Genomic DNA, 23279 nt, shown 5'->3' with positions numbered 1-23279 from the left:
TACTAGACCAATAATGGCAATATAGACCAATTCTTGTTCTTGTTCTTGTTCTTGTTCTTGTTCTTGTTCTTGTTCTTGTTCTTGTTCTTGTTCTTGTTCTTGTTCTTGTTCTTGTTCTTGTTCTTGTTCTTGTTCTTGTTCTTGTTCTTGTTCTTGTTCTTGTTCTTGTTCTTGTTCTTGTTCTTGTTTTTGTTCTTGTTCTTGTTCTTGTTCTTGTTCTTCTTCTTGTTCTTGTTCTTGTTCTTGTTCTTCTTCTTCTTCTTGTTCTTGTTCTTGTTCTTGTTCTTCTTCTTCTTCTTGTTCTTGTTCTTGTTCTTCTTCTTCTTCTTCTTCTTCTTCTTCTTCTTTGTCTAGTAATTCTTCTTCTTCTTCTTCTTCTTCTTCTTCTTCTTCTTCTTCTTCTTCTTCTTCTTCTTCTTCTTCTTCTTCTTCTTCTTCTTCTTCTTCTTCTTCTTCTTCTTCTTCTTCTTCTTCTTCTTCTTCTCAAGTCATCAAGTCCCTTTCTTGTAAAGCAATTAAAGCAATTAATAATATCCCGTTTAAATAGGAAAGTGTTTGGGAGACTTTGAAACGACACTTATTCCCGTCTTTTTTGTATTGTGAACACACAAAAGCAACGTGAATAAAAGTATGTAGCTATTTTAAGAATAGAAATTCTTCGTAACAGTTATTTAATTCATATTTTTAAACAAACCGATTTTCAGAGGGTTTTAGGGCGGGGCCTGTCAGAATTGTGAAGTTGAAACTGGAAACAGAGCCATCTAGGCTCTCAAAAGTAGCTGAGCGTAGTAGCTGACACACTCACTAGAGCGCTCATTCCAGTTTCCAAATCGGCTTACGTTTACCCTGAAACCGGGATATGGAAGCCAACACAGCCGAGAACCGACCAGGCATCTATTGCTCTGCTATTTTTTAGCCCTTGCGGACCCTTCAATTATTTTAATTCTAATATTAATATTGATCAACCTAACCGGTAGTTGGTTGCAAATTTTGCAATCCCATTGCTGTTTTTTTTTATTGAATAGTTGCGCGATAGCCCTAGTACCTATATTCAGTACTTGCACAAATCAAACTAAAGTCCATATTTGACGCCTTGACGGGAACATTTTATTTAACGATTGTCAACTATCAGTATCAGTGTGACCATGCAACGATATTTTTTGTCGACGAAAAATGTCGACTTGACAACAAACCGACGGTTTGGCCGACCGCCGACGCAGCCCCACGTAAAATCTCGAAGGCCGACAGGCGACAGCCTGACACCAGTGGCCTTTATATTAGCGTATCGACGCGCCACCATACGTACGTCACGCACATCGCTGCTGCCTGCTTCCTCCACCCTCCAGGCTTCTTCTCCCTCCCATAAGGCCATAAGGCTGAGTACTGAGTAGTAGTGAGTAGTCTTGGTTAAATGTTAATTTTACTCAATAAATCTTAAATTTTAGAAAATCCCAGATTATTTTCATTTTTTTTTTTTTTAATATGGAATCTATACCTCCTCTTCCACCTCCTTTGCCATACCTACCTATGACAGAAAGTAAACATATTGAAGTTAACTCAAAATTTAGCAAAAATATTAGTGATCAATACGTTTTGGATAATCTGGAGCTTTGGTTTAAACTGAACGGCAAAAGAAACAAAACTTTCCTGGCAAATTGGCAAAATACTCCCAACATTCTACAAAATGGTCCACAGTATATAACATAGTGTAATCTTTTTTCTAACTAAAAATTAAATATTTTATTCTTAGGTGTGGGCTAGTAGCTTTAGCTATGGCTGCTCAATCTTGTGGAATTAAAGTTGACACAGATTCTATATTTCAACAGGCTAAGCAAATGGGGATTACCAAAAAGGGTGAACTATTCAGCTCATCTGCAGTTTGTGCACTTGCAAATCAAATGAATATCAATTCTGTATTGCTAAATAACGGTTTCAGTAATATTCAACTGTTACTTAGATATTTTATATCAGGCAAATTACTGCTTGTTCCGTAGGATTTGACATTTATTCATGCAGCCTAACTATGGTTAACATTTTTCAATTGTTTTTATAGATATGATGCTGATTGTAACCATGCCCCATGCCTTAAGAAAGGCCACAAAGCACACTGGGCATTGTTAGTTGGGGTTTTCTTTGAATTTGAGAATAACCTGAATTTGCACACAGAATTTTGTTGCAAAAGAGAAATTCTCGGCGAAGATTTATATCGGATTTCGGACTTGTCCGCTAATTGTGATCTACTAAGTCAAGTGAAGAAAGAAAACATATACTTTTTGGCTAAACATGGAAAAAGTAAGAGATTGGCCATCTGGAACTGTGAAAGTTTACAGCTCAGTAATAATAACCTAGAAGAGGTTGACCCAAAGCGCTCTAATAGTATAGAATATGTCCTCCCACCTAATAATAAATTGTCAGATTTGTGTGGCAAAATAATTGTTTTAGGATAAATAATCATGCTATTTTAAAGTCATATCGAAACCCTTATACACCATATTGTAATTAGCATAAAACTTAAAATACATGGAAGAAAAGCGATATGTTGTGAATACGGCATGTTCCATCTTCTTTGAGTTTATATTTCACTTAAGGGTGTAGGGTGACAGTCCGTGTAACTTCAGTATTTGATTATCATTCAATATGCGCTGCTTGCCATATAAGAACAAAACTGTTCATTTGTACCAATAAATAATAATATTATTAAAATTCTTTAAACCTATATACCACAAGCATTGATTTTCGAAAGTGGCGAATCGTGATGATGCATTAACTTGTGGGCCAAATCCGGAAAGCTCATTCAAAAGCGTTCGCGTGGTTAACTAAAGGAGCTCAAAATTGCGTATGTTTTATCCCTTCCCTTCCAATTAAATGCCCGCGGATATTTACCGAAGCGCACAGGTGATAGTGATGTAGTATGGTGTCAAAGATACCACTGACCAGTATCTTCTATCTTGGTTAGTGTAACAGGTTGCTGTACATGCACTCCAAACTCTATTATTTCATAAATCGTCATTTTTATCTTAAACTTTTTTCGTTTGGCTTAATATTTGTGGACGATTACCTACAGTTCAAATCATTATTTACATCACGATCCAAATCATTGTTTGTGTTTTTCAGAACTGCAAAAAATATGGGTATAAGATTTTCTCCAATTGTTTCACACTTCATTATTTTTCCAAGATTTATATTAGATTTACTGCAATGCTTACTTTAATAAGATTGTTGAATTTTGAGCATAATTTGATTGCAAATAATCCACATAATTGGATACCTCCGTTAACTCATTACTAAATCAAATTTCTTTAATATTCAAAATTTTCCAGGATTTCAGTCGCTCTGTTTATGGCCTGCCATATTTCTGGCCCTAGGGTTGCTATTTAGTTGGAGTTCAGGAGCGACCCTCTGCGGTAAATGGACATTTGAAGAACATAAAATCTCTTCCGTGAAATTGTGCCAAGAATCTATCCCAAAGGCTTCCAAAAGCAACGATAAACTACTAAGCACACAAATTTCTGAAGAGCCCTATTATATGTCAACTCCTCAACCACCAACGAAACAACGAGAGTTACCGAAAAATCCTTACATGGATTATGAAGATTATTACACGCGATCGTAATGACTTTCGTGGCACTGGGGTGTAAAAAGTTAAATATAAATACACATTTTGTTAGATTCATTCGGGTCAGAAGTTAATTGTCTTTAATGAGTAGGCCTACTGACTGGCTATCTATGTGTATTGAGTAGTATGCTAGCGCAAGCAAACAAATATATAGACAGAAAATCGAACGCAATGGAATGTTAAGTTGCTTGGCTCTGTTTAGAAAATCTAACAAAGGTTATTAGATACTTCAATTTGTTAGAACAAACAAGATTTTACAAAATGACATAAATGGCGTTTCTGACAAATGAGCTTTATTAGTTTAATGGAGGAAAGTTGTTGCTCGACGACATGGATAGCTGCAATCTTTTGGATGGGAATGGGTGATCGCAGAGCTCGTATCTCATTACAGGGTGAAGATTGGATTTTTTTTTAAGTCTTTAGCCGAGTCCGTGGTCTTCAAAAAATCCTTGTGGAGTTTCTTCCTACGAAAAAAAAAAAGACAAAGGCAAGGAACTAAAATATACGTTCATTGTTTAACAAAAACAGTGTGACGTGTATTGGTTTTTACACTCCTACATAGTGGTATGTGTACACAATAAACATTTTTATAATTATTTTTATCGTAAAAAATAACAAGGATTCTTCCTTTTCTTTCAATGATAAAATTGTGTGTTATCAACAAGGGTTTTCTCAAGGCACTTTTTGTTCATCTATATCAGACCAATTTCTCTGAGTGCGCCCTCCACTGCCTCATCCTTAGGAACACACAAATCACAATAAAATTATACATATGGAAGAGTTAGAGCTCCCTTAAAACTAAATTACTTCATGACTAATCCCTGATACATGACTATATGCAAAATTTGGTGCACTTTTACTCCTACTTCCACTGAGATACGGCATTGAGATTCTTAAATACTACTTAGGAACAAAAAAAAAATTGGTTGTTGAGACCAAATGCCTTATTATAAAGCGACAGGGTTCGCGTCGTTACTAACCTCTTGCAATAAATCCTGGGCAGCTATTGCCTTCAGAACATTCTTTTTTGAGGTCTCCTGCACTTCTCCACCCAGCATCAGCTCATCCAACATGAAGTAGGCTTTTTCAAAATTGAAGATGATGTCCAACTCACAGACCTAAGGTAACATAATTACTTACTGATAGCACCACCACTTTCTATCACATAAAAAAATATTACTTACACTTCCGAAATATTTATCAAGCAATTCAACATAGCGATGAATGATTTCTAGGGTGAGTAATTCATTATCAGATTGCTCTATAGCACAGCAAAAGTATAGACTAGCATACCTGTAATTAAGTTTGAACAACAAATTTATAATTAGGTGCGATAATAAAGTTAAAGAAGAGTAATTCAATATGCTCTGCTGCAACCTTTCACTCTTGATACATTTTACAGCAATGATCTACAATTGTATGTATACATTATATGTAGTTTGAAGTAGAGATCAGTTAATAAAATGATGTACAAACTAATTTTAAGCAAACAGATGAGAATAGAACAATTTATCTTACCGTTTGTAGACAATTTTCAACTCTCTCCACTCAAGAAAGCTGCACATCTTCGGTTTTCGGGTTAAAATAGTAGCAACAAGATCTCTAGTAATCTTTTTCTTTGCTTTGTCAGGCTGGGCCGAATACCATTTCTGTAGGCGAAGCTTTCCTTGACGGCTAAATAGAAGCATGAATTGCATCTGTGTCAGAAAAGAATTAAATCGTCAATTCTTCGCAAAGAAAAATATAAAATCTGGATACCATTTTGTTGTAACGAGTTATTAACTGTGATATCAGAAGCAAGTGTTCTGCTAAACCTTATATTACCATGTCTGACAAAACTGATCGAAATGAAAACTTCGCCTTCTTCTTCACACCACTTCACACCCAACTTCGTGTCATAATGTGAGACAACGTTGCCGCACGCACCAGAAAAAAATGTAGTAGTAAAAATAATATTTTTGTTTTTCCAATTTTCCAATCCATTCCAGTTTCCAACATTCTATAAATCCGTCATTTCCTTCAGACTTCAATTCCATTTCCCACTATAACCCATAAATTCCGAAATGCTAACTAATTCAAGCCATGGAAAATTTAAGTACTTCCAGTCTTTCATTACTCTGCTGTCAAAATGATCGAACTCCATGTTTCGATTACAGTACCCTCGGGCACTATAAGAAAGAGTATATCTCTGTTAAGAGTTTAAGACTAACATTATAGAAAAATTTGCAGACTTATTGATCAACGAATGTTAACGGTAAATTTTTCCCAAACAGAAACATGTACAATATATTCCTTTTTACTTCTCGTTCAACTTCAGTTGCGACGAGGCAATCAAAATGTATTTTTGATAATCTAAAGGGTACATGATAGTTGAAACCAAAGAGAGACGCAAACAGCCATAACCAATCGATGAGACACACAATTATATTTGTCTTCATTTTCTGATGTTGGATTTGTCGGATATTAATATCTGACAAAAACCTCGAGATGTGCTGCCTTTCACTGAATAAGCAGCACGCCTCAAGATGTGGTGATCGTTTACAGTCTTGGCAATTACTCGTCGATGAATGTCGTCTCCTCTTTAATGAAAAACTCGACTGTCTCCTCTTCTAATTCCCCTCCACGGCCTTCAGTTTCATCCGTATCCACGTCTGTGAATTCATTTGTGAGTTAAATCCTGATAAGCTTACTTATTAACTAGGTTTAAGAACTTACTGTTGCGCAATTCGATACGACGGCGACGTTGAGCGTCATACTCCTCTTGCTTCTGCTTACGCAAGTCTTCATATTCTTGCATCAGTTTGCGGCGTTTTTCTACCAATTCCTGGGTGAAGTTTGAAAATGTCAGATTTTTAGAAAATACTTTCGCCAAAAATTACACATTCAAAAAATATTTACTTTGGAAGCTTTAGTCATTTTCAATCGATCCTTCACTTCGAATTGGGCACTAAATTTCTTCAAAGACTTCTTAATGTCCTTTATTTGTTGGGCTGGAAGTAATGAAGGTGGTCGAGGTCTCCATTGCAGCTGACAGAATTTGTCTAGTGCTACGCGTTTGAGAATGCGTCCTTGGAAGGACCACAACCAGTAGGCATTATCGACCTGTCAAAGTACAAGAGATCAAACATTGTCAAAAATGAATACATTGCTTGATTTTTGTTACCTTGTGACCCCACCAGGAAACAGCAGTTGCGACATACCGACCGGTTGGATCCCACTCCACATCAGTAGCCATGAAGTGTTCGCCCGTATTCATGACGGTAAAATCATGGGTGTCGACAAATTCCAATGTGCCAGACATGGCACGTAGGCCGGCTAACACAATGAACTGGCCTGTTCGATAAAGTATAGTAAGGATTTTAGAATTTTAACATTAAATTTAATGTTTTCTTACCAGAAGGGGCCCAGTACAACTGGTTGCAAGGCTTACGTTCGTATTTTTTAACCATCGTAGGCGTTTGTCCAGTTTTAACTTCGAAGAAAGAAACAGAAGTACTCGGTGGCTCACCGTGGATGACGGCAAACTTAGTACCAACTGGCTCCCACGCAAAAGCTTGAATGGTTTCCTTGATTTCTACCGAGTCGACTGGAATTTGTTTTTCTCGCATGTGGAAAACTTCCAAATTGTAGTAGATACCGCTATCAAAGGGGGAAAAATTAGCTTTTATATCTATTAATTGAAGGAGTGGCATCTCATTACCTGTATTTGATATCGGACTTATCTTTCCTTAATTTGGCATAGCGGTCGACTTTCACACACAAATAGTCACCTGATTTTTGCCAATACATTTTACAGTCGGCAACGCTAAACAAATTTTTGACTCGCACTTCATTGCGACTTGGCAACTCAAGAAGTGTGACGCGAGCAGGAGTATCTTTCTCCTCTCCGACCCAATAAGCAATCGTATTGTCTGTTGGGCTCCAGGCAAAATCTCGAATTCCTTGAACCTATCAAAATGTAAGAGTGCATGTTAGGAAATGGTTATTAGAAGATTTTGTAAATCGTGTACGTTACTTTGATCGACTTCTTGTCTAAAAGGCCAAATGATGGGGTTTCATAAACAGAAAGCATGTCGATTCCCATCCTAGCGAAATACTTGTCATCATGCGACCACTTAAAAATGGGCAGGGCTTGAGATTTATCGGCATTAAAAGCTCGTCGCTTAAGACCGCTCAACACGTCCCAAATGATGATGGCTTGTGGTTCATCAGTTGCTCTTGAATCAGCCAGTGGACTAAAAGATACTAAATACTTCTCACATGGTGAGAAGTCAATGAATTGCACTCCTGGATGACTGAAGCGCACAATTTGTTGAAACTTTTCACCACCCCAAAGAGCTATACCCTTTGCATGAAAAGTGGCTAGATAGGTGCCAAGAGGTGACCACCGCACTAGAGTCTCAGTCCATCTCTGTGAAGATAATTATTGGTCAGATAAAATTTTAATATGAAAAAAAAATAATAATAATAATAAAGGTGAAGTGACTCACAGGTCTTTCTTCCAGCAGAGAGGGTTCAGGTTGAGTGTTCAAATAAACAGCAACTTTGTCTCCCTGCTCATACACAACTGAGAATTGGTCACAAGCGTCTTGATCAAGAAGATAGTATTGAAGGCATCCTTGCTCCTTAAACGGCTGAGGAATTGGATTTTCCCACTTATCAAGAATGTCATTATATTTTTCGAAGTCAGTAAGTAAGTTCACAGTGAAGGTGTGATTTTTGTCGAACTTGTAACCATTAGTTCCTTTAAGAACTTCCAATGCTTCATTGGCATTTGAGTACTCTATGAAAACATGGCTTCAAAAGTATATTATGTTAAAATTGGGCTGACACAAAAGTTAAAAAAAAAACTAATAAATTACCCTTTAGTTGATCCATCAGCATTAAGAGGATAATATTCATTAGTTATTTTTCCAAACTTTTGGAATAGTTTTCTCAGGACATTTTGAAGTTTTTCTATCCTCTCAGTACCAACCTGAGGAACACCGTCAATAACAACAATTGATTCGACTCCGTCGGTTTCTTTCGGACGCTGCCTGATGAGGTCACCTATAAGATCTACATTGACAGTTAGCAAGATTCAATGCCGGCATGCTCAGGAAAGCCATATGGCAAAAGGTAAGTTACAAACGGTACCTTCTTCAGAAATATCGTCCTCATAACCTTCCGGATCATCGAAGTTGGGCTCGTCTTCTAATTCATCGTTTGGGTTAGAATCCGAGTCATCGTTATTTTGCTGAGCTCGATCATTTTCTTTTCGTCGAGCCATGATGAAAAACAAGCACTGCACACCGGACACGAGTCTTTAATGGCGGAAGCCTGTGCCAGATTTCAACAAATAATACTACCATCGAGAAGGCCAAGGCAACCACCAATCAGGCAATCACCATTCACCAAACACCATAGGTAACTTGGTGACTAGCCTAGCCTGTCAGCTAGAACGGGATCTTCTGAAGGGAAAATAATTTAGATTTTTTATTATTATTATTTTTTCTTGATTTTTATTCGCATTATAATCATACATTGGATTTTTTTTTTGTTTTCAGAAAATAGCCTACATTTATTCATTTCCAAAAAAGTTGAATCCTTTAGCCCATTTGAGGAATGAGTTGGTAATAATTTTTTTAAATATTTTTAAAGTAACGTAATGATATTTTAAAACCATGATAGCGAATATTTTACAAATATGTATTACGCCTAACTATCAGTCATGGCAAATATGCCTACGCAAAAGCACAATTCTAGCAGCCGAATCATCATAACCCGGGAGGGATGAAAACATCACTTAGGCCTATAACCTACGTGAGTTAACGTTGATCGCAAAATTTTGAAGAACCACTACAATTGAAAACTTGTCTTAACATTTAAATATGTATGATTAAAGTTTTAAAGTCGTAAAAATTGCGAATAATCGAGAAGAAGTTGGCCTTTTAAAAGTGTCCGGTTGTCGGTAACATCGAGGAATATAAAATGGACAGCGTATTGGAAGGTTATCTATTTCAGATGCATTCTGGAACGTGCAGCGATATGCTGGAGCAAATCAAGGATATTAAAGATGTTGTATCCAAAACCAAAGACAGTAGGTTTCAAATATTGGTCCCATCAAAAACATGTTAATCAATTCATTTACATTGTATTTTTTCTAAAGATTCTGTTGTCTCGGCTTTACTAAACAAAGAAATTGGATTAATTTCCTTGTTGTCCAAGTTCAGAGATTCTAAAAAGGATGACAACTTTGCAGAAATAATAAATTGTGCCCTGTCAATTTTGGGTGATTTACTGGAAAAATTTGGAGAATCCATGAGCAACCATTTAGTGGTTATTAAAGTATGGAAAATAATTAATATTACCTAGCTATGTGTAAAAACCTAATAGTATAACTTTCATTTACCTTAAGAATTTAGCATTGATGTACATGAACTCCAAAAATTCTAAGATACGAGGAGCTTGTTATTTTGTTCTTTGCCAAGTTGTTATTACTGCTCAAACTTCACCAACAGAAATATTAGAAGAACTGAATTTGCCAGCCCTTTCTAATATGCTTTTTGAAAAAATGGCTACATCTTCTGATGATAGTTCAAGCAAAGGTGATTAATTAAAAAGACTATTGTATAATTACCCTGTTTGTTATGCAGATTGTATTACTGTGTATGCATAGATATGTATTTCTATGGTTATTTATAATATTTATGTTTTACTTTAGCGAAAATGAATTTCCTAGTACTCCTAGGCAGACTGGCCCAGTACTTTCCTAGTACACTGAAGGAAAAGGCCAGTCGCATCATTAACCAACTCCTTTATGAACTTGAAAAGGAGGTAACTAAACATTAACGTAAATAATTACGTTCTGTAAAATCAAATAATTTTTCTTTTTCTTTCTTTAAAGGTGAAAAGGCAGCATGATTTCAAAGATAAACGTGTAGCAGGCTGTATTGAAGCTCTTACAGGATTTCTCCATTCATTTAATTCAATCGTTGACCAAAAATGTAGGGAAAAAATTCATAGTTACTTATTGATGCTTCTCACGAAATTTTTACTGGTCGATAAGAGAGTTCATACCAAAAGAGGTGGTTATATTAACATTTGGTTTTTTATTATTTTGTCTGAACTATTTATTTTTGGTTTTTGTTTTTTATGCACAGCCGCATTGAACATGCTGGAAGAACACGCATCTCTCTTCAATAACTTGCTGCTAAAGCAATACAAATCCTGGTTCGATAACTTGAAATCTTATGCTTTGCGCGAAAAAACAGATATTCTTGAAAGTGGTCTGAAAGCACTTGGGAAGTTTATTGACGAAAGCGTAAAAATTTTGAAGATTGAATCAGATGCTACACACAAATCATCAATACTCGAGGTTTTCATTTTCATGTGTAATAATGTATATTTTCTTCTGTTTAAAATTTATCTTCTTAGTTTTTCATGAAGAATGTGATAGAGATTTTGGAATCTGATCAGGCTTCCCTCCAGCTCAAATGTGTTGGCCTTAAAGCCTTGGGCGAGTGTAGCTTCTTGGTTTCTGGAAAGAATGTATCACACATTTTTGAGTATCTACTCAATAAGACATCGTTTATTTGTATCCAGTATGCAGGCCTTTTGATCAATTAAAATTCCATCTTAAAACTAACAATTTAATAAATTCTGCAGGGAGGATACTTCAAAGAGCTTGGATCTTTTTCCTATTTGCCTTGAATCCCTTGGACTTGTTCTCATGCGCTATGCTACCCCCGTAGGAATTGAAAGAACACAGCAGCTACAGAAAATGCTTGTCCATCTTTTCTCGCGCTATTTGGATATAGGTACTAAATTGAAGTATTCCTTTTTTCTAACATATTTAATCAACACGTTTAATCGAACAACAACTGACTCCTGAAGCTGAACGAAATAGATGTGGTCGATCAGTTGCCGTGTTTTTAGTTGGTGTTCATGCTGCTGTACAGAACCCTATTAATTTTTCTGCTTTTGTGAGGGAAGTTGGTATGTTATTAAATACTAATAGGCTACTGTTATATATATTTGTATGTATCTTTTTTTTTTGTTCTAGTGATTCAAAGTTTAATTCGTTCTACCCGACCAGAACTTGATTCTGACAGTATAAAGAAGTATGCCTCTCTTTGGATTACAATTATGAATTTCTCGTGCCAGACGGATCTTCCATTTAGTCTGGAGGACCGTGTTCGAGTTTCTGAAGTACTAGATGGGCAGTTGGTTACTGCCATTTCCACAATAATCAGCCGTCTAAATTTCTCAGTAAATGAGATGGAAGATTCAACGGTAGACGGAGAAAAAAGTATTTGTTACTACGTTTACGTTCATTCATTACAATTAAAGTTTTATTTCTTGATTAAAGCTGAAAGTAGTCCACGAAATCCTGCAGATTGGCAACTATTCCACAACCTTGCTGATTTACTCGAGGATTTATTGAAGGTTATTGAACCAAGGAAAAGATTGCAAGATTTGGTAAGTGCTAGTGAAATCAATTATTATTTTTCATCTTACTTTATTAATTATTATTATTTATTGTTGTGTTTTTTTTATTAATTTTATTAGCTTATTCCATTCGGCAGAGAAGTTGTTGAATTGTCAACGAAATTTCCATTAGTTCCGGGACTGTACCGTGTTTTGGCATTGGTGTTGTCTATTATAGGGCAAGATTTACCCGTTATTCATCACCCCACCTATGAATTGTACATGTCTAGCCTAATTAATCGTCTAGCGCAACTTTCAGATGATGTCCTTGTCTCTGCCGTTCAGGTAAAAGCTAAATTTTTATTTTTGATTGTTTTCTTTCATTTATTTGAAAAATTGCTGTAGGCTGTTTTATCAAGTCCTGCGTGGTTGGTGACCTCGCTCAGTAGTTCAGTCACCGGTGCTTTAGCTTCAGCCTTAAAGATTGGTCTGACATATCCGCCTATGGCTGAATGGCCGTTGAACGCATTAGAACATTGGCAAACAGCATTATCCTTTTCCTGCATCGATCCCATAATGGAGGAAATTCTACCTTTTCTCGAACCTTATTTGAGTAGTGTGGAAAAATTTACCAAGGAAGTGCCCTTTATTAGCGGAAAACGATTAAATCGATCCAAAGCAAACGCAACGCCTACTATTGTATTCATGAAATAAGTTTAGGAATTTTCTTCCTCTTTGGTACGATATATTCTTTTCATAGGATCGAGAAGCTTGGGCAAACATTCAGCGTAGGATTGTAAAATTACTTGGCCGTATGGGACCGAAATGCAGCCGTTTGGTTCATCAAAACGAAGACCACGTAATTGCTCATTCAGCTACTGGATGGCAAATCAGTGGCCACTTAGAATTCGGACTTCCGCTGTCCGATATGAAGCCCGTCATTCAACTAGATGCGTTTCTTCCACGTATACTTCATCTAGTACAGCATACGAGTAAAATAAGAAAACATAATTTTATTTTCTATTCCATGTTTACAATTTTGTTTTAACCTGTTTGATATCCTGATCAATTAGGTGAGTCGGAAACACGAATGGCGGCTTGCGAGTTCCTTCACGCATCAATCCTATTCTTAACTGGAACAATCTCACGTCGTACCGAAGAAATTCAACTGCATTATCCACTTACTCCTTTGTATTCAAAATCATTTCCAGTGATATTGCACTTGGCCGTAGATTCTGATGAAGTCATCCGTCAACTCTTCCATAGTCTTCTATTCCAAGTACTGTAAATTTTTTTTTATCAAAATTTTGTTTTCTGACAGAATTCGCATTTGATTTCAGTTAGTGCATTGGTTTTCCCGTCCAACTTTCTGTCAAAACAAGTCGAACGGACGTCGAACTGTTTTGGGAGCCGAAACAGTTGCTTTGTTGGAGCAGTTAATGGAATCTGCTTGCAGCGGCCTTGACACATCTTTAGTGCGTGATCTTGCTTGCGATTGTTTGTTAGAATTCCTGAAATGGACTGTCAAACAAAGCAGCGATGAAATTCTTTGGGAAGACCCTGCCGTACCAGATTTTATCTTCCAGAAACTGCGCGCTTCAGCTACCCATCCATCGCCGCATCACAGGTTAGGTGCAGCAATCGTAGTAAACAAGCTCTATCGCGTTATGCGGGAATATGAACCGCTTACATCCATCTACACATTGGATCTTTTGACTCATTTTGTCCTTTGTCTGTCGCTCGCGGAACAAGACGCGTCTTCATTGGGAACTGTACATGAATCAAAAAAGGTCCTCTACAACCTAATGCGAACGGTGATCTTAAACAGAAGTCTCTTTGAAAAACCTGATGCTCGACGACGAGTTGCCCCATTCATGATCCAAGGAACCCTATCTGAGCTTCTTGAAATTTTGTTGGAACACATTTTTGGATCGCAGCAGCATTGTCGGCACATCTGCGTAGAACTGTGTGAAATTCTAGCTCGTCCTCAATCGCTTACCGAAGTGGTAACACAATTCCTGTCTAGACGGCCATTAGAAAATCTCCTTCCTTGCAAGTTCCCATTCTCAGCTCGTCTTGATGTATACCGCATCCTACTTCGGCTTGATGTTATCGAAACGAGCAAATGCGATACCGACGCCAACAGTTTAATGCAACTTGAAGTCTTCGTCGGAAACCTCGAGAGAAAACTTGAAGAAAAATCCTCTGATACGGAAGTTCCATTAAATGATGGCAGGATCCCCGAAAGCTTCATGGCGTGGATAGGTTTTCTAACTGAATATTTACCAAAGTCACAGAACTGCAGGTTTCTTCATGTTAAAACATTGGTCCGTGCCTCCCTCTTCCCGTCGAGATTGGGATTCTCTGTTCATACTGCAGCATCAAGACAACAACTCTACACATGTTTGGAGACTCAACTCTTTCCGTTGTTGAGCCAACATAATGAAGCCATCCTTTCCGTTTTAACTGAATTTCAACTGGATCGTTTTGATTTTGCTGAAAGACATAGTTTGGATATTGTTCGAGGGTTTGTCCTAATCGCCACCAGCGGGTGCATGGGTGCTAACGTTTCCTACTGCAAATCTCCGACTGCTCTTTTGAAAATGGCCGTCGACAACATCGTTAACAATGACGAAGCATTGCTAAACAGAAGTCAAATTAATACGGGATCCGACTCTTTTTCCGTCCGATTGAAGTCATCCTCGATGCTGATGGAATTGGCACTCTTACTGGGACTCAACATTGAAATTCTAGTCAATGAATTCAGAAATTCTGCAAATATTCCGAACTCTGCTGTTACGTATGGACAGTATCTTTGTACGAAACTTGGAAAATCGGTGCTTCCAGTCGTTGTCCGTCAACTTCAAAGTATGCAGCCGTTTCTCCCCCAAATAGGCAACGGCGACCCTCAACAGTGGACTTTACTTTTGGAACTTCTACAAGTAGCCCATCAATCCCAGGAGCTCTCGAAGAAAAAGTGGATCGTTCAAAATGTGTTGCATTCCTGGAGTGTGTTAGAGCGACATGCAGAAGATTACCGCCAAAAATGTCATCTTCAGTCGATTGTTAACTGTATTGCAATCATTGACATTGATGTAGTTGGTCGGAATAGCGATGTTAAGCGCTGGATCATCAGTTGTTGGAACCCCAGTACTGACGTCAATTTTGCGAGTGAACTGGTGCAGTTGCTAAATATTTTTATCACCAATTGCTCCGAGTGTGAAGAAAAGAGTCTAACTTCCTCATTGCAAAATTTTTTTACGCATAATTTTCCCAGCAAGACCACAGGATTGGATAAAAATTCAGACAAGACCACTTACTATTCCATCGTTAACCGGATGATCGGGATAATACGAGTCCCGGTAGTTTTCCACTTTCTCGTCGATGTGTTTGCGTTAGAGCCTCGCCACTCTTGTGTTCCGGCGTTCATGGAATCGGTGCAAAACGAAGATTGGGCCAAAAGTACCTGCGGACATTCATTGAACCAAGCATTGACCAAACTCTATCAGCATGCTAAAATGCGGGCGATTAATCCCAAGACTAGAATTGATGAGATAGAAATGCTTTACGTGCCACTATTGACGGCGCTTCCGATTTCAGTTGTCGAAGATCATCTGAATGGTTTACTACCGGATGTCCTCCAAATGTATGACAACAAGGGCACTGGAGCCGAATTGTTCATTCAAAAATCAGCTTTGTGTGCACTTCTTGCGGTTGCTCTCGTTCGTGTCGACTATCAACGACTTTCTAACCACCTAAACGCCAATTTCTGTGCCTTGAAAAAAGCACAACAGCCATCAGGCGACAGCAAGGGTCTTATCAAATGTTTAATGCAATTTGTATTAAATATTCAAAAAATCGTTGTCCCAGGGAATAATAATGAAGTGGAAACGTTTGAGAATTTGGAGAGATTTGCTTTCAAACTAATGCTAGCAATTGCATTGATAACCCCATCATTAGACGAAGTACGTGTGTATCGATTGATTTTCAAACCAATGAGTCAGAAAATGGCAATTTGGAATGCCGTGGTTGGTACAATTAAAAAATACAACCTGACGGTCGAAGTGGAGCGTCATCGTAAAAGATTCCTTGTTTACATTCCTGCCGTTTCAGCTGAAAATCGGCCAAATAAAGGTAAAATATTTTCCATCTCCAAAATATCACTAACTAACAAGAACATTACATTTGAAAACGTTAGGATACATTCCATCTCAATTTCTTTTCGGATCAAGCCTCAGTGAGGATGTGTATCGATTTGATTTCAACCAGGCGTCTTTATCGACGGATTTTGGGAGCTATGATGATAGTCGAAATGCATCGGTATTGTCATCAACAAATGTAAATAATAATTGGCTCTACTTTGCTTTACGATTCTAATATTTAATTTCCTTCAACTTTTTTTTAGGAAGAAGCATCTTCATCCTTAATGTATCTCACATTAGATGACCTAAACAAACATCCCTGCATGGGTTTACTCGTAAATTTTCTAGAAAAATTTTATGCCAAACAAACTGTTCTAGCTGACTCTGAACCGGAATGGATGAATAGTTTGCGAGAAACTTTACTTAATCCATCTGCTCATACAAACGTCGTTCTATTCATCGTTCGACTTGTCATAAATTTGAAATCTATATTCCAGCCATACGCGAAATTCTGGTACAAAAATCCTGTTTCTAGTTATTATAATTGTGGTAAAACATATTGTTTCCCCTTTAAGGTACAAATCGTTACTAATTGCATTTTTACGGAAGATTGGCGGTGAACCACTCAACAGTCTATTCCGTGAAGGTCTTGACGTCATGCTCGAGTGGTCGAAAGATAAACCACCCTCTGTTGACGATGTAGAGTTCGCTCAAGCGGCTTCAAATGTACTACAATTCATCCTGAAAAACATGTATAATGCAAATTCAGAAATATTACGAGATAATATGGTAAGTTATATTTTTACGTCAGAAAAGATCACATTTTGACAGAAAACTTTACATAGGAAATGCTTGCAGCTATTTTTTGCGTGTGGGACAAAATCTCCCTAAGCATTCCATATGAAATTGTGGAAGAATTGCTGTCGTCCGACAAAAAAAAGGCAAAATTGGGTTTGCAAATTTTGGATGTCATTGTTGTGCATGGATTTTTTCCAAAGAATCATGAACAAAATTCCCGTTTCAAACAACGCTTGGCAAACTTTTTGAAACTTGATGAAAAGCGGGATTTGAGTCGGTCTTGTGCTGCCCTCTGCGGATCCATTCTTTCTCGAGAGACCGACAAAGATTTTGAAAAACTTGTTTGTGAAGCACTTCAAATGTGGCACAACAAGAACAAGGATGATGTTTTTGTCGATCTTTTGTTTGAGGTGGCTATTCGATACCGTCCTGTCCTCTCCCAATTCGCTGGCTTCAACCTCTCACTATTCGGAAGTATTTATGGAACCCTAAGGGTAGGAAAACAATTTTTAACATCGCCATATTCTAATTTTCTAACTTTCCTTTATGTTAGGCCAATTGTCTAGAAATCTTGGCCATATCATGGCATTACATGGAAGACCCTTGGAAAGAAATAGGGTTTAAAACAATCGAATCCGTTTTGAAAGGGTCTAACTCTGCTGAATTGTGTCCTGTCCTATCGCTGGTGAAAGATCTTATCCCTCGCCTTGAAATTAATGAATGGAAACCGCTGTGGCCAACGCTGATTCGGTTGTCGCGTCACGAAAATGTCCAGTGTCGTTCACGTCTCTACGAAGTCTTCAAAAAAGCGTTTGATTTAAGTGACCCTCGTGACCCTGAATTTGCCCAAGCGATTTTACGCGCTTGCACCGATGAAAATAAGGAACTCGCCGTCAACATGCAAAACTTTCTTGCTGAGAAACTTCCTAATTCAACCATGGATCGCCTCCTAGTTTATGTGACGGATTTTTATTCTCCTGGACCAGAAGATTATTTCTTGCCGTACAGTTTGCATTTTCTCCTCGAGCGTACTACTCATAGTCATATATATAGAGAATCTATCTTCGATCAACCTTTGGACGATATCCCGTTCCAGCTATTGGATCTGGCTTCTCTAAGTTCACAATCTCTCTCCCAGCGGCCTTCGTGGAATAATTTCGGGCGTAGTTTCTCTTACGGATCAATTCAAGTAAATTCAATAACAATCGAATGTATTTGTGTATTATTGCTTCTCCGAATGTAATCACATTATTTTCCGTTTCTGCTTTAGCCTGGATTTCTTCGCGCAACACAAAGCGTATCAAGCCGCGCTACCTTTCTCCCTACTCCCTCACCTGCCAATTGGCTGATGGCTGAAACACAATCAGCAAAACCTTCTGTTACGTCTCAAATGGAGGGGAAGAAAACATCATTGCCAAACCCTGTGAACGAAACTTTTAAAAGTCCGTTAAAATCGTGGAAAAGATTCACTGCAACAGGCCCGCCACCCGTTAAATTGAGCTATGAAAATCGGTCGAAAAGCAAGGTACGTAATGGGATCTTTTTTGTGTTTTTATAGTATACCATTCTGTACCACACAGCTTCATACTTTTATTTTTTTTTCCACAGCGAGAAACTTCTACTTCTAGTCCACCTACGCTTTATCGCAAGTATCGTATAGGCGAACTACCTGATATTCAAATACCGCCATCTTCGCTAATCGCACCGCTATGCGCAGTGGCTCTAAATGATGCTGCATTAGCTAAAGCCTTGTTTTGCCATCTTCTTTCCGCTTTTCGGAAACAAATAAAGGAAATTCAAGGGGATGATAGTGAATTCGCATTACAACTAAATACCGCTCTCGAGTCGATCGTGGAGCGTCACCAGCCGCGCAGCAGCAACTCCAACTTGTTAGCTGCCATCATGGAATATTTTTGGACCAACTCGGTTGATGTTGCTACGGATATTGAAAAGTTAGCTCAATCAATTAAAGCAAGTCACCTGCAATCGTTGGGCATTTTGGTCATAGAGTCCTGTTTGCCTGATTGCTTAGTTTTAGGTAAGTACAATTTCAGTATTGTTTTGTTTTCGGATCGGCCCAGTCTTGACGATAGTACTCATCCATTTAGAACAAAGTAAGAAACCTAGACTTGAGAAGGTGAAACACGAAAGCAGTAGCTGGTTCCATGTAGCGGACTTGTACGGAGATATCCAAGATGTGGACAACGTGAGGGCCGTAGTGACCTATCTAACTGGCTGCAACAATTCAACTAAGAAAGCCATTGAAAGTGAATCAAAGAATGACTGGAACAAAGCCTTTCAGTATTATAGGTATAATTTTGCTTATTGATTTTAGGTTTTTTTTTTTTTTTTGTAAATGAATTAGTATTCTAAAGTTCGTTGTTTCCCTACAGTCAAACATTAGGTGATGTATCACCCTCACCTGAGATTATGTTTTGTCGCGAATATGGATTCAAATGTCTCGAGGAACTCGGCAGGTGGGACGAGATTAGTCGCCTCAAACCGAAAACGGAGCCATGGAATATCCGATCCCGCGTTCGAAATTCCTTAAAAAACTTTCCCGCCGGCCACAAAATCAAAGAACTAGACAGCGTTCATCTGCCTTCCGTTGATCCCATGCTTTTAACCGACTTGGCTGCATTGGCTTTGCGGAATGGAAATAGAGATCGGGCCATAACCTGCATTTCTAAGGCCACAGATGAATTCATTTCTCGTTACTGTCAGCTGTCTGCCTTGAATTTTGGCGGCCGACAAAACCTCCTCCAACACGTCTGCATCATCACTGAGATTGAAACGTTCTTACATCAGTCTGATATCCCGAAAAATCTGAGTCTTCCACATACGGGTGACAACGTCGTCGTCTGGGATTCTATCTTGGCTCTGAGAACCTTTTTTACTAAGTGTGACAAGACGAAAAGTAATGTGGCATCGGTTAATTCACTGCGTCTACAACTGGCTTCGATTGCCATAGAACAGAAGAACGTTGGACTAGCTCGAAAACTTGTTGATGGAGCTGTTGATGTCCACGATCCAGCAATTATGTCTCTTCGTTATTTGATGCAGAGCAAAGTTCTGGCCATGGAAGCATTGAGATCCGACATTGAATTGACTAAATTATGCGGATTAATCTCTGCAAAGGAAACCATCAACCGTGTCGCTGTAACTACGACTAGCAGTTCCTCGGAAGAAGGTAATTATTGCTTAAAATCTAAATTATTGTTAAAAATGGTAAACTGTAATGAAAATAAGCAAAGCACATTATTATTTAGTTTTATGGAAACTCGACCTTGAAAGATTTGAAGCATTTCTATGTGCTCAAGTATTTCAAGTAGTAAACAACATGCAGCCTCAGGATTTGATTACCAAGCAGGCTAAACTGACAGAGTTGTGGAATGTTCAACCTAAAGAAATCATTAGGGAAGGGTTGCAACATGCTGAACGCCAGACAAAACTCGCTGAAATTGAATGTGTTGCAGCTAACATGTCAGAAGCCTATCTAAATTTGGCTAAATATTTTTACAAATGGAAAACCACAATGTCGGGTATTGTATATTTTCTCTCATAATTTAAAATAATCGAATATTTTTAGTTACAGTTTAACGAGAACAAATGTTTTTCTTTTTACAGATGAAGATTATAACATTGGATTTACACGATCAGTTCTTGCTTCTATGCGCTATGGATCAGTTGATGGCCAGGCTCTATTTCCCCTAGTCATCTTAGCCGTTAAAGACAACAGTTCAGCTGCGGATGTATTCCAGAGTTCGCGCTCAAACGTCCCAACTTCCATGTTCCTGCCTTGGGTTAATCAACTTGTCTCATATTTCGCTTTGTCGTCGGCAATTGCAAAATTACTTCTAGACATATCAGAGCGATATCCTGTCCACGTAAAACTACCTTTTGGCATCACTCGGTCCACTTATAGTCAGGAAGTGCTGAACATGTATGAAACTCGCAAACTCGAAGCAAACTTGACGGCTGAATATTCAACATGGAAAATGTTTTTGAAAAGTATTGACTATCTGAAACCTCCAGAAAGAGCAGCTCATGATTTATTAAATTCAGGTATTCTTTGTACTATGTGGTTATACAAGAAATGGCTTCCAGTTAAATAATCTATATTTTTGACCGCAGAAACTAGGATGAAAGACTTTGAGCTCTTTAATTCCATGTATTTGAACTTGTCCCCGCCAACAGCGACTTCATCACACGGCCATGTTCATCATTCGTTTAGTGTGATGTACACGTCAAAATTTCAGGAGGCTTTTAAGACTGGACGACTCAGTGAACTTAGCAACTTATTGCACTCGTTTAAAAAGCAAACTTTTTCTGGTCTTAGAAGCCTTAAAGACTATTCCCCTTGGTTGGCTAATTATCGCCCAGGAGGCAGCTTCTCAAACGGGTTATTAGAGCTTCCCGGATTTAAAGGAAACACTCTCAAGGTGGAAGCATTTAGAGATAAAATTGAATATTTAAACTCGAAACAATTTCCTGCGCGATTGACATTCGTAGGTTTGTAAGATGAAACACAATTTTAATTTTGTAAGCTTCTACATTCCAGCTATGTATATATACTGACATTTTAGTGAATGGCGCGGTAGAATATCCAGTCCTTGTGAAACATGGGGAGGATGTGAGACAAGATGAGAGAATCATTCAATTACTTAATGCAATTGACGTTGTCCTTATGAGGGATGTTGAGAGTAAAAAACGAAGTCTGCGCATTCGAACTTTTCAGGTATAATTTCTATCAATATATGATTTCTTAACCAATCTGAAACAATCCTTTTAATGAGCAGGTGATTCCCATTACTAATTCCTGTGGAATATTTCAGTGGTTAACAGACACCCTAACTTTGAAAGCCTTCTTGGAAACGGATTTGGAGTATCGTTCTTCTTCAATAGCGTATAAAACATATAAATAATTTACCAATCGAATGAAATAGCTTAGAAATAAAATTGATTTGCATTTCATTCAGCATTAAAGAAGACCCAATCTATAACATATGGCGATCAGAAAGTGTAAACTATGTAATGAACACTCCGCAAGACAAGTTAATGGACAACTACTTCAAATTGGCTCATCGCAGTTATCGTTATGGTCTCAGAGGTGCTTTGAAGAAACTTTGCCAATCACCAGAAGCTTATTTTTATCTGCGAAATCGATTAGCAGCGTCACACGGTACCCTGTGTTCAGCTCTGTGGACTCTGGGGGTGGGGGATCGTCACCTTTCAAATTTCCTTGTCTCCACAAGAACCGGTATGTATACATCGTGGAAAACTTGTATCGTTATTTTTTAAAACCATAATTGTTTAAAGGTGATGTAATCAGTATTGATTATGGCATGGCTTTCGGTATGGGCACAAACCAACTTCCTGTGCCAGAAGTCGTACCGTGTCGATTGACAACACAGTTCCAGTTCTTAATACCAGGTCTTGGCCTCAATGGTTGCATTCGTGAAAGTATGATTCACACTTTACGTGTTGCCAAGGAAGAATCGGGTTCGATTATGGCGGCATTATCTGTTTTTGTTACCGAACCGACTCTTGACTGGTTAAAACATGCTGAAACAATGGCCAAGCGTTCTCAAACCAAAAAATTGGAAAATAATTCAGCAGTATGGGCACCGGTAGAATTTCTTCTTAGAACAGAAAATTTGTTGAATGGGTTTCACCCATCTAAAATCACCTGTGATGATCTGGAAAAGAACAAAATTTTCTCAACGACGGAAGGACGAAAGCTTCTACCTCTGGTAGTTTCTGTAGTTCAAGGAACTGATTGCCCTACTGCTGTTGAAACCAAATCGGATTCCGTTGTCAATAAAAGAAAAATAGAAAATACAAAAGGCCTTCGAGTAAACATGCCAAAACAGGGACTTTCCTCGGACCAGCAGGTATGAAGTTTTTCAGTTCTTGCATACAATATAACCTAATGAATCTATTTAAATCCAGGTTGAGTGTTTGATTGAGCAGTCTACAGATCCTGCATGCTTATGCCGAATGTTCTCGGGTTGGGAGCCATGGATGTGAAATCCTAAAATTTTGATTAATAAGTTAAATTTGTCTAACACGTTTACTACTGTTTTGTTTAATACTAAAAGGGGGAACAAAAACCCAAATAAAATTTAGTAACCATGTTCAATGTGTAATTATTAATTAAAAACGTTAAACTTCTTTGTATTGTTTCGGTCTTAGAGAAGAGAAAACTTCTTTGTATTGTTTCGGTCTAAAACGAAGAGAAAAGAAGAAACTTTTTTTAAACTCCATATCGAGGGGTTCACCACTAAAAAACTTTTCGTACACCTTGCCCGAAA

General features: G+C 38.0%; 4 protein-coding genes across 8 annotated transcripts; 2 read left to right on the top strand and 2 right to left on the bottom strand.

Annotated features, from left to right (window-relative positions):
* Positions 1–1290: 1290 nt before the first annotated feature.
* LOC124336805 (UPF0692 protein C19orf54 homolog) lies at positions 1291–3673 on the top strand. Of its 2 annotated transcripts, XR_006917183.1 has the most exons (4): positions 1299–1694; positions 1751–1990; positions 2054–3131; positions 3321–3673. XR_006917183.1 is itself a non-coding variant. In XM_046790608.1 (3 exons), the coding sequence occupies exons 1-3, from the start codon at positions 1483–1485 to the stop codon at positions 2119–2121; spliced, it is 384 nt and encodes a 127-aa protein (XP_046646564.1). In that variant the 5' UTR covers positions 1291–1482; the 3' UTR covers positions 2122–2194. The 2 variants fall into 2 exon arrangements, 1 of the variants encoding a protein (XP_046646564.1); XM_046790608.1 differs by lacking the exon at positions 3321–3673 and having other exon boundaries at positions 1291–1694; positions 1751–1854; positions 2054–2194.
* Positions 3674–3713: 40 nt separating this feature from the next.
* Positions 3714–5532, bottom strand: LOC124336806 (AP-1 complex subunit sigma-2-like). Of its 3 annotated transcripts, none has more exons than XM_046790609.1 (5): positions 5375–5532; positions 5135–5313; positions 4801–4909; positions 4597–4734; positions 3714–4080 (listed from the first exon to the last, which is right to left on the bottom strand). In XM_046790609.1, the coding sequence occupies exons 1-5, from the start codon at positions 5375–5377 to the stop codon at positions 4036–4038; spliced, it is 474 nt and encodes a 157-aa protein (XP_046646565.1). In that variant the 5' UTR covers positions 5378–5532; the 3' UTR covers positions 3714–4035. The 3 variants fall into 3 exon arrangements, with proteins under 3 accessions (XP_046646565.1, XP_046646567.1, XP_046646566.1); XM_046790611.1 differs by having other exon boundaries at positions 5441–5524; XM_046790610.1 differs by having other exon boundaries at positions 4001–4353.
* A 373-nt stretch (positions 5533–5905) lies between these two features.
* Positions 5906–8951, bottom strand: LOC124336804 (eukaryotic translation initiation factor 3 subunit B-like). Its single transcript, XM_046790607.1, has 10 exons — positions 8753–8951; positions 8479–8674; positions 8107–8413; positions 7632–8027; positions 7317–7564; positions 7011–7255; positions 6780–6949; positions 6515–6718; positions 6332–6440; positions 5906–6267 (listed from the first exon to the last, which is right to left on the bottom strand). Exons 1-10 carry the CDS (start codon positions 8883–8885, stop codon positions 6170–6172), a joined length of 2106 nt encoding a protein of 701 aa, XP_046646563.1. The 5' UTR covers positions 8886–8951; the 3' UTR covers positions 5906–6169.
* A 75-nt stretch (positions 8952–9026) lies between these two features.
* Positions 9027–23102, top strand: LOC124336803 (DNA-dependent protein kinase catalytic subunit-like). 2 transcript variants are annotated; one of them, XM_046790605.1, is made up of 34 exons: positions 9027–9228; positions 9287–9695; positions 9765–9943; positions 10014–10203; positions 10320–10432; positions 10503–10683; positions 10759–10973; positions 11033–11199; positions 11264–11415; positions 11492–11593; positions 11661–11906; positions 11967–12076; positions 12167–12370; positions 12431–12724; positions 12786–13017; positions 13099–13304; positions 13366–16159; positions 16224–16363; positions 16431–16681; positions 16743–16956; positions 17013–17459; positions 17519–18154; positions 18236–18490; positions 18574–19003; positions 19074–19275; positions 19359–20155; positions 20235–20507; positions 20593–21030; positions 21100–21477; positions 21552–21703; positions 21765–21871; positions 21945–22225; positions 22285–22859; positions 22918–23102. In XM_046790605.1, the coding sequence occupies exons 2-34, from the start codon at positions 9587–9589 to the stop codon at positions 22993–22995; spliced, it is 11148 nt and encodes a 3715-aa protein (XP_046646561.1). In that variant the 5' UTR covers positions 9027–9228; positions 9287–9586; the 3' UTR covers positions 22996–23102. The 2 variants fall into 2 exon arrangements, with proteins under 2 accessions (XP_046646561.1, XP_046646562.1); XM_046790606.1 differs by having other exon boundaries at positions 9027–9418; positions 9501–9695.
* Positions 23103–23279: the final 177 nt, after the last annotated feature.

The sequence above is a fragment of the Daphnia pulicaria genome, chromosome 4 (genome assembly GCF_021234035.1).
Source record: "Daphnia pulicaria isolate SC F1-1A chromosome 4, SC_F0-13Bv2, whole genome shotgun sequence".
In the NCBI taxonomy this organism is placed as follows: Eukaryota; Metazoa; Arthropoda; class Branchiopoda; order Diplostraca; family Daphniidae; genus Daphnia; species Daphnia pulicaria.
The sequence above is the reverse complement of the archived record's forward strand: the minus strand, read 5'-3'. Positions and strand labels throughout refer to the sequence as shown.

Excerpts from the sequence above, each read along its gene's own strand:
- LOC124336805 (XM_046790608.1), top strand. The coding sequence starts at position 1,483 with ATGGAATCTATACCTCCTCTTCCACCTCCTTTGCCATACCTACCTATG. Across the intron at positions 1,695-1,750 it reads ATTCTACAAAATGGTCCACA|GTGTGGGCTAGTAGCTTTAG; the intron begins GTATATAACATA and ends TTTTATTCTTAG. Across the intron at positions 1,855-2,053 it reads AATGGGGATTACCAAAAAGG|ATATGATGCTGATTGTAACC; the intron begins GTGAACTATTCA and ends TTGTTTTTATAG.
- LOC124336806 (XM_046790609.1), bottom strand. Across the intron at positions 4,910-5,134 it reads TTGAAAATTGTCTACAAACG|GTATGCTAGTCTATACTTTT; the intron begins GTAAGATAAATT and ends ACTTAATTACAG. Across the intron at positions 4,081-4,596 it reads CCCAGGATTTATTGCAAGAG|GAAGAAACTCCACAAGGATT; the intron begins GTTAGTAACGAC and ends TTTTTTTCGTAG.
- LOC124336803 (XM_046790605.1), top strand. The coding sequence starts at position 9,587 with ATGGACAGCGTATTGGAAGGTTATCTATTTCAGATGCATTCTGGAACG. Across the intron at positions 10,433-10,502 it reads TTTATGAACTTGAAAAGGAG|GTGAAAAGGCAGCATGATTT; the intron begins GTAACTAAACAT and ends CTTTCTTTAAAG. Across the intron at positions 13,018-13,098 it reads TCATCTAGTACAGCATACGA|GTGAGTCGGAAACACGAATG; the intron begins GTAAAATAAGAA and ends CTGATCAATTAG.
- LOC124336804 (XM_046790607.1), bottom strand. The coding sequence starts at position 8,885 with ATGGCTCGACGAAAAGAAAATGATCGAGCTCAGCAAAATAACGATGAC. Across the intron at positions 8,028-8,106 it reads CTCTGCTGGAAGAAAGACCT|AGATGGACTGAGACTCTAGT; the intron begins GTGAGTCACTTC and ends TTATCTTCACAG. Across the intron at positions 7,256-7,316 it reads AAGTCCGATATCAAATACAG|CGGTATCTACTACAATTTGG; the intron begins GTAATGAGATGC and ends CCCCTTTGATAG.